This window comes from Humulus lupulus, chromosome X (assembly GCF_963169125.1).
Source record: "Humulus lupulus chromosome X, drHumLupu1.1, whole genome shotgun sequence".
Classification (NCBI taxonomy): Eukaryota; Viridiplantae; Streptophyta; class Magnoliopsida; order Rosales; family Cannabaceae; genus Humulus; species Humulus lupulus.
In genome coordinates this window covers 19,311,227-19,320,866 of record NC_084802.1, presented here as the reverse complement: position 1 = coordinate 19,320,866, position 9,640 = coordinate 19,311,227, and the positions used below count along the sequence as shown (strand labels likewise).

At 34.5% G+C, this 9,640-nt stretch overlaps 1 protein-coding gene across 1 annotated transcript; it reads right to left on the bottom strand.

Moving 5' to 3' along the window:
* Positions 1-1,210: 1,210 nt before the first annotated feature.
* LOC133805597 (uncharacterized) lies at positions 1,211-3,236 on the bottom strand. The gene is made up of 3 exons (XM_062243776.1): positions 3,020-3,236; positions 2,263-2,505; positions 1,211-2,169 (listed from the first exon to the last, which is right to left on the bottom strand). The coding sequence occupies exons 1-3, from the start codon at positions 3,234-3,236 to the stop codon at positions 1,211-1,213; spliced, it is 1,419 nt and encodes a 472-aa protein (XP_062099760.1).
* Positions 3,237-9,640: the final 6,404 nt, after the last annotated feature.

The window sequence follows — 9,640 nt, the reverse complement described above, 5'->3', positions numbered from 1 at the left end:
TTTATAACTCACCATAAGAATCATAGAAAGTCTTCAACATCACCCCTAAGGAAAGTGTTGTGGCAAGAGTCATAGAAAGGTTTTAACGTCTCCCCATGGGCAACGTGATATACAGTCCCAAAAGGTTTATATATTATGTCTCCATATGGGAGACATAATATCTTTTTTTTTTTTTCTAATTATCAATTTTTATAATTGACTAAATAATACATGTATTATATAATAATACCATATTTCATTAATTGCTAATACCCAAATTTATTTTATTTATTTTTATATATTTTTTTATTTTATAATAATTATTTAATGTGTCAAAATGAGAAACTCATTAAAATCTAAATCAAAACACTCCAAAATCATAATCATAATCATAGTTAAATACACATAAAGTCATATGCATATCCACAACAAAAATACAAATACAACACCCAAATGAGAACCAAATACACAAATTTATGAGAAAAGAAAATACATAAATTAATAAAATAACTATAATATTTTTTTGAAAAAAATAGATGAACAATATATCTAATAAAAACACAGTCATTCCACTACCTAGCCCGTTCAAAGCCTTAATCCCGCACCAGAGGCAACACATTAGAAAATGGATTTCAAGAAAATTGATTTTCAATAACTCAGAGGAAAAAGAAAAGAATTACAACAACTCTAAAGAAGAAGAAAATCGTGGGTGTGGTGGATCTTCGACCTAGATTCACGACTCGTAATGGTAGTGGTTCTTTGATCCAGGTGGAGTATGCAGTTTGGTGATGGTGGTGGATCTTCAAACCCAGATGGGGAGAGAGAGCCAAAAAAAAAAAAAAACTTAAGAGAACCACCAACTGAATCTATTATTTTGGAGAGAAAGAGTTTGAAGGAAATAGAGGAGTTATTGAGAGGGAAGGAGTTTCATAGAGGTGAGAGGGAGTTTGATAAATGGGGTAGGGGCTGGGTTTGATGAGAGAATGAGAGAAGGGAAGATAATGAATAATGGAGTAGGGTTTGAGGTAAAAAGAGTTGTGATGGTTTTAATACATTAAAATATATATTTTTTTATCAAGAAGAAGAAATGTACTTCATTAATCAAACAAGCAAACGTACACAATATCCAGACTAAACAACCTGAGGCTTAGTACAGCAAGCCTCACCAAAACTAACAGTACAATTCAATCACAAGAAAACTCAGGAAACTACAAAACAGTTCAACCAATAATTACATTGTAATTTTTGTTAAAACTCTTTGCTCCTGGGAAGATAGCTTCTTCTTACTTACAATGTAGAGTCGATGTTGTATTATGGATTTAACTTCAGAAGCTATACTAGTAGCAGTCCTAGAAAAATTGTCAAAAATACAACCATTGCGATTCCTCCAGATGCTATATACCACAGCTGCTAAAATCATGTTATTTATATGAAAAAGGAAGCCATGATTTCTGCTAGAGAGCCAGGTCCTCCAGCTATCAAACTCATAAGGCCAAGCTCTGAATGCCATCCAGTTGAATATATGATCCAACACCTGCTTTGACAGAGTACAGTCAAAGAACAGATGGGAGTGACTTTCAACAAAACTACCACAGACCGGGCACAGAAGAGATTCAAGAGGCACTCTGAATCGAAGCATGTTATCACAAGTAAGCAACTGAGCATTAACTACTTGCCATAACAAGAACCTGTGCTTAGGCAAAGATAATCTACACCATACTGCTTGATAGTAACCAACCTGTTGTTGGCTCAGAGCACTATTGTATAGGATAGATGATTGGAATTTCCCAGATAAACCAGCAGCCTTGATATCTTCATAACTGAATTTGCCTCTCAATTTGCATAATTTCCTCCAATACCAGCTAGTATCCAGAGGCAACCTATAGGACCAGAAGTTTGAGCCTTTCAGATAGATTGTGTTTATCCATTTTACCCACAGCAAATCATGCTTCTCAGAGATCTCCCACATATACTTAGCTAAGATAGCATGGTTCCAAACTTGTCCATTTCTGAATCCAAGACCCCCATATGCTTTAGGAAGACAGACCTTCGCCCAAGAAGCCATATGTATCTTGCTCCTATTGCCATTAACTCCCCATAGAAAACCATGACAAAGACGCTCAACTTCCTTAATTATGCTTTGGGGAAGGACAAAAATACTCATCCAATAGTTCCTCAGCCCAAACAGAACTGAATGGATTAGTTACATTCTACCAGCAAAAGATAGGTGCCTACTTGCCCAAGTGTGCAATCTCATTTTGATTTTTTGAATTATGATATCACAGTCTTCATGCTTCCATTTGGTAGGTCTCATAGGGACACCAAGGTATTTAAGAGGAAATGATCCCTCTGACAGATTCAACTCAGTAGATTTCTGGAGTTTTTCAGCAGCTGAAACTCCCCCAAAGTAAACCTGAGATTTACTCTCATTGATTTGAAGCCCTGTAACAGAACTAAACTCCCCAATCACATTCTTAAGAACTTTAACTGTTGACAGGGAACCTTTACAAAATAGCAGCAAGTCATCTGCAAAACATAAGCTAATGAGTTTGAGACTCTTGCACATAGGATGATACCTGAAGGCTGAACCTTGAGCTGCTAGTTGGAGGCTTTGAGTAAGATATTCCATGACTAGAACAAATAACAGCGGGGAAATTGGATCCCCTTGACGAAGACCCTTCTCACCCTTAAACCTGCCTTGAACCCTTCCATTCAAGAGTAATAAATATGATGTATTACTCAAGCAAGTCATAAATCCAGCCAATGAATCTAGTTGGGAAATATAAGGCCTTTAGTAGCTCCTCAATAAACCTCCAATCTATAGTATCATAGGCCTTGCTTATATCAATTTTAATTGCACACCTAGGTGAGATGGAAGATCTTCTATAATTCTTGATAATATCTTGACAGATTAAGACATTGTGGGCTATAGATCTTCCTTGGATAAAAGTTCCCTGGTTAGAATGAACTAAAACAGGGAGGACTTTGGCTAATCTAGAACATAGTAATTTTGATATGCATTTATAGATTGTAGAAAAACATGCAATGGGCCTGTAATCCACTGCCCTATTAGGATTGTCAACTTTAGGGACCAAGGACAACGTAGTATTCAGCAGCTCTTCTGGTATGATACATGTCTCAAAAAATTGACCTATTGCTCTACAAACTTCATCACCAATGTCCTGCCACAGCACCTTAAAGAAAGTTGAACCATAGCCATCTGGGCCCGGAGATTTAATACTAGAAATATTGAACATGGCATCTCGAATTTCCTTATGAGTGAAAGGCTTCAACAATAGCAGCTACTGATCTAAAGAAAGCTTTGAACCCATCTCAACACACTGCTTATTTAACTGCTTAGAAGTTGAACTAGGCCTTCCCATTATACCTCTAAAGTGATTTAGAAAATGAGAAATAACTTCAAAGTAATTATCCACCACCCTCCCTTGTTCATTTATGTAAGTTGCTATTTTATTTGTCTCCTTACGCTTCTTCAAACAAGCATGAAAAAAAGTTTTATTCATGTCACCTTTTCTTAGCCATGTTATCTTACTTCTTTGAGTCAAAAAACTGTGATACATTTGCTCTTGAATTCTGAAATTTTCAGCAGTAACCTTAACTTTGTCTTAAAGAGCAAGATTACTAGGATGGTGTTGAGCAAGAAACAATGCTTCCTGATATTGGTCCTTGGCTTTTTGAAAATGGACTCCTATGTCTCCAATACAGTCCATATTAAAGCTCTTCAGTTTATGTTTTAGCCTCATTGTCTTCAAATAAATGGACTTCAAACCTTTCCCCTTCAGCGGCTTCCTCCAACTATCTAATACCATCTGCTTAAAGTTAACATGATCAGCCCAGAAGTTGTAAAAATGAAACAACTTTACACCCTAATTCTCCATTGTCATTACAGAAATAGTACACGAGCAATGGTCTGAGATTGTTTCCCAATTATACATGGCTGATGTGTTAGGAAAAATATCCATCCATTCCTCATTTATAAAAACATGGTCTATCTTGGAGTAAATGCGAGCAGATCCATCTTGATTATTAGTCCAAGTAAAAAAAGAACCAGTGCTTTTAAGAGCTTCCAAATGATTCGCAGCAAGCCGCTGAGACGAATCCAAGAGGTCCATCTTAGAAACAGGCTTTCCTCCACTTCTATCCCTTGCTGTAAAAATAGCATTAAAGTCTCCTAAAATAATCCAAGAAGAAACTGGACAAACAATCTGAGATAATCCTTGCCATAAGACCTTCCTTTCCTCCATTGTATTTCGGCCATAAACAAAAGTAACACTAAAAGAGTGTTTTTGACCTGTCATTTTAATAAGACAATGAACAAATTGATTATTCTCCTCTAGAACACTAACCTTGACAAATGCTTTCCTCCATATAATCAAGATTCTTCCCTCCGTAACAGGACTAGTGTAAAAGTCCCAATTCCTAAATTTATTAGTCATCAGTTCCTACACTCTTATTCCCTTCATTTTTGTCTCCAAAATAGCTCTAACCCCTACTTTATTCTTACTACAAATATCTAAAACAGCACTATGTTTTTTCAGGCTATTCAATCCCCTAATATTCCAGCTTAGAATATTACAGTTATCCATCTAAAGATTGAGTTTTACCTCTGCCTCCTTCCTTCCCCTCTAACTGCTCCTGAAGCACCCCAAAATGGTTTGTCAGCTTCTGCCCTTTGTCCTCATATTTGTTTGTATTCTTATTACTACTCCCTGTTTGGCCTTGTTTATTCATATGACCTAGTTTCTTAGGTGATTGCCACTTATTTTTTGATCTCTGTCCCTCTGCATCAGTAGGCCCTTCAGCCACCTCCTTAGTTCCAGAACACTGTCCCTCTACGGCAGCAGCACCTTCATTCAGCTCCTGAGACAACTCTGGTGTTACATTCAGCAATTGTTCTTCCTTATCCCGTCCAATCTCAGGAGATGTTTTAGGGAAATTATCTTTCTGAATCAGTAGATACTTCATCTCCTTGCGACAATCAGTCATAGTATGGCCATAACCATCACACTTTTTGCATTTGACTGGAAACCATTCATATAGTCCACCCCTTGCTCCACTAGCTGACCTTGCTCATTCCAATAATGAATAATCCTAGGAGGGTTGTCTGAGAGTTCAACCTCCACCAAGATCCTAGCAAACTGAACTCTAGATCTCTCTTAAGTAAACTTATCTACCATTATCGGTTTGCCTATAGTACTAACTAAAGCACTAAGGCATTTGCTTCCCCAATATTGAAGGCCTAGATCATGTAATCTAATCCATAGAGGTACTGAGCGGATCATACGAATAGCACTTAAATCAGTTGTCCATGGGCGAACAATCACTGGCTTTCTGTCAAAATGAAGGCTACCATTCTCCAAAACATGGTCTCCAGTAGCCTCATCATTAAACTTAACCATTATCAGACCCATTGTCATCCTAGAAATTTGACCAATCCTTAGACGACCCCAAACCCTCTTGATAAATCCTTCAAGCACTGCCATTGGAGGATTAGCACCAAGAACCATACAAATGACTGTAGAGTTCCAGTTAGCCGATTGGCTTCTCACTTCATCCACATCAATTAGAGCAATCCTCTTACCATCCTTAACTAGTGGTTCAGCATATTCTAGCTTCTGATCACTAAAAGAGAGCTTACCAGATGTGAATTGATTCCAATGCTTTTGGGCCGAAGATTGAAACTCTCCTGCTTCCACTTTGTCCGCCCAGCTAGAAGTATCCAACTCAGGTGCTTTTGGCTCGTCCTTCTGAAGTTTACCATCATCGATCTCTCCTAATTCAGCCTCAATTAGGGTATCGTCCAAATACTGAACATCGCCCTTGACGAATAAATCTTCAAGAACGATTTCTGTCTTAATATTCTCATTTTGGATTGAAGGCAGGCCTTGAGCTACCGATCTTGTCACTGGTTTCCGAGCTGACATCTTCTTCTTCGCCATGGAAGAGGGGGAAAATCGCTAGAAACCTTGTAAAAAAATAAAATAAGAAGATTGCATATCTATTATTATTATTATTATATACTTGGGGAATTCTTTTTTTTCTTTTTGGTAAATCAGATCTGTGTATTGCAAAACTATCTATTTACAACCTAAGCAGCACCATAATTTGGCCTGCCAATGATCTCTATTACAATTGTTCAAACCATTCTCTATCTAGCTGTTGTATTTTGTTAGGCATGAAATTTCTAACTTTGCTCTTTACATTATATTGAATTCTTTTTACAACTATGGCTACTCTATAAACTTTGTGACTCCACAAGGCCTCATTTCTACACCACCAAAGCTGATAAACCAAAGCTGCAATAGTAGCTGAAAACACTTACTTCCTAAATCGAGAAATCCTTGCCTTAGCTATCCATCTCAGTAACTTCTGAATTGTATTGGATGCTGTTTGCCATCCCAACCAATTTTTGATATGTTGTAGACAATGAACACTCAAAGTATAGATGTTCTCTATTTTCCTTATTAGTTCCACACAGAAGGCAATAATCATCCGAAGTTATGTGAAATCTGAATAATCGATCTTTCATTTGCAACCTATCCGAAACCACAAGCCAGAGAATAAATCTATGTTTCGATATTGTGATTCTATTACAGACCTCCCTATGCCACTGTACCGTCTGATTTGTAGAAACAAGTGCTTGGTACCCCTCGGCTATCTTATAGACTCCTCTTGAGAAAAGTGGAATCAGCTTTAGAGCCTTGAATTTTTCCTTGACTTTAACAATTTGTTTCCTGTACCAACTACTTATATTTGGGGCTGTATAAGCCCACCAATCTGCATCCCTAATGTATATTGCATGAATCCATCGAACCCATAAAAAGTCTTTATTTATTGCCACTGCCCACACATACTTTCTCATTGCTGCTATATTCCATTCCTTTATCCTTCTGAATCCCAATCCTTCTTTTGCCTTAGCTTTACACATATCATCCCATGATACTTAGGGAATTCTATGGTGGGGCTGCTATTTTTGCTCTTCTTGTTAGGGTTGTTTCTGTTTTCGGGAGGCAGAGAAATTATAACTCAAATCATATTTTTATATGATATTGTGCATTGTAGTTATACCATGCATGCAATATTCAAAATAGTGAGTTGCGCTAGTATAAAAAAAATAGACATGTGTGTAACTAACTGTTTGAATCCTGATTTCGACACTACATATTATTTAAAATTTCTCAAAAATTAGTAAAATGCATGTTATAACAATAATATACATCATCATATAAAAAACTTAAGTTATAATTTCTTCAAATAGTAAAAACAAAGACATATCGACCAATAATGACAAAAGTGGCTCCACCACCATAAAATTACCCTACATACATATCACACTTTATATATTTCTAATAAATAATTAAAAAAAAAAAAAGACAACCTGTCTCCCACGTTGTGACGTTCACCATCTATTTCTCCTATGCACCCTGTCCATATTGTGTATGTATCCTACTTTATATAAATTTAATAAAAAAATAAAGTATTAAAAAAAATCTCTCTCCCACGTTCACAAATTGATTTTCCTCTCTACACGCTTTCTGTCTCCATATATACAAGACATGAGCTGAACATATATATATATATATATATATATATATTAAATAGTTTTGATGTCAAAAGTTATTTATTTTATTATTAATAATTACATTATCATAAATTACATGCCAAAAAAAGTTAGCCTCATTTAGTATAAATGATTAAAGAAATTTATTTTTATTCAACACAATTTAAACTCATAAAATATTATCATTCTCACCATGCTCTTTCATATAATTTATTTTCAACAAATTATATTTTCTTTCTTTACTCAAGCTTGTATTCCTCACTTAGATGTTGAAAATCTAAACTTATAAAATTAAAAAAAAAAATCTATAAATTAAACTATAAAATTTCTTGTCAAAATCTAAAGTTAAATAAATAAAATCCAAAACCTAAAAAAATATAAATTTTTATTTTTATTTTTTTTAATTTGAAGACAAATAATTAACTATTTACTGCAATAATTATTTATTAAGATGACATTACATATAGGTGTATTTATACAAAACTTATTTAGAGTTTTGAAAATGTGCCGAGAGATGCATTAATATTATTATATAAATTAATAAGTATTTGTTTATGTATATTCCGCAATATAGGTGTGGCGATGGTCTAATTAAGAATAACAACGTGAAAATAAAAATTACCTTTGAAGTTAAAACATTTCCATACATACTATCAATTTGCATAATTTATTTTTATTATTATTGTTACACTCAGATTTCGAAATCTGAGATTGTGACCTCGAAAGTTGGATTCGTCAGGTGTGAGCTCGTGATATCTAAAGTGCATGTTCGTGATCTAGGTACCAAACTCTCGAAGCAAGGTTGCAACCTCGAAGATATGTAACCTCGAAATGATATCTAAGCTCGAAAGACGTAGCGTCAGAGTATATCCGTTGTCGGGTGTCTTCGGATCAAGTAGCCCGAGCTCGGCAAGGGTATAATCTCGGAATATAATGGCCTCAGTGGTATTCACCTGCTCCGAGGTGGTCTTGGGGTAAGGTGGCCAGCTCATAATTTACTCAGAGAGCTAGACTGACATGATGTTGATTGCTGACCTCGAACGGCTTAGTGAGTCATCTGAGGAGACGCAGTCCATGCATTCAAGAGATATTTATTGTTGTAACTTCCCTACAATAAAGAGATATTAACTAGTCGGTTATACGCCCCCTGGTCTTCAGGGGACGTTTCATTGTATATGAGAGTTACAAACTTTAAAGTAATTAAAGTTATTAATTTACAGAATAACTTCCTGAAACGTGTGAGATTGGATTCTGAGATCTCCTCTATAAATAGAGATGTCATGTACCTTTGTAAGGGACCCGAATTTTTGGAATCTGGAGAGAAATTCTGGAGAATTCATCCCTGAAGGATTTCTAGAAAACTCTAAAGTCCTAATAAAAAAGACTCGTGGACTAGGCAGAGTTAACTGCTGAACCACGTAAAAAATCCTCATTGTTCTATTGTATTATTCATCTTTTCCATAATTTTATTGTTTACGTGCTCAGTTGATGAAAAACGGCGTCAACAATTATAGTTATAAATTTTACATCAATAAAATAAAATAAATTTCATATCTATATTATATAATTAATAATTTTATTAATGTAATATATGCAAAAAAAAAAAAAATTCATAGCATATAATTTTATAATACTTGTATGTATTTTGTTAAATTATAATTTAATTACCTTGTGCATAGGTTTAAAATAAATTGTATGATGTTGTTTATTTGTTTTATGTTTAGAAGCCCATAATAATCTAAAATCTATTTTTATTTTGTAGTTTACACATAGTATACAGTGTGCATGTTTATTTTCATTAAATATTTATTTATTTATTTTCAAGAAAATTACTTATGAATTTGAATAATCAAAATATTGAAAAAGTCGAAACTTATGAAATTATTTGGCAAAAATATATTTTTCTCAAAACATTGTAAAATTACTAAAAAGTTACATATGATATAAAAACATAATATTTAGTTAATGATTTAACATTTTAAATAAGAAAATTCTACCAAGTAAAAAAAGCTGAGCGACAAAAAAAAAAGAATATTATTATTATAATATATGTGTATATATAGAAAACTAATTTTTATG

Excerpts from the sequence above, each read along its gene's own strand:
- LOC133805597 (XM_062243776.1), bottom strand. The coding sequence starts at position 3,236 with ATGTTCAATATTTCTAGTATTAAATCTCCGGGCCCAGATGGCTATGGT. Across the intron at positions 2,506-3,019 it reads GGATTACAGGCCCATTGCAT|ATGACTTGCTGCTATTTTGT; the intron begins GTTTTTCTACAA and ends TATGTTTTGCAG. Across the intron at positions 2,170-2,262 it reads CAAATGGAAGCATGAAGACT|TTCTGTTTGGGCTGAGGAAC; the intron begins GTGATATCATAA and ends TAATCCATTCAG.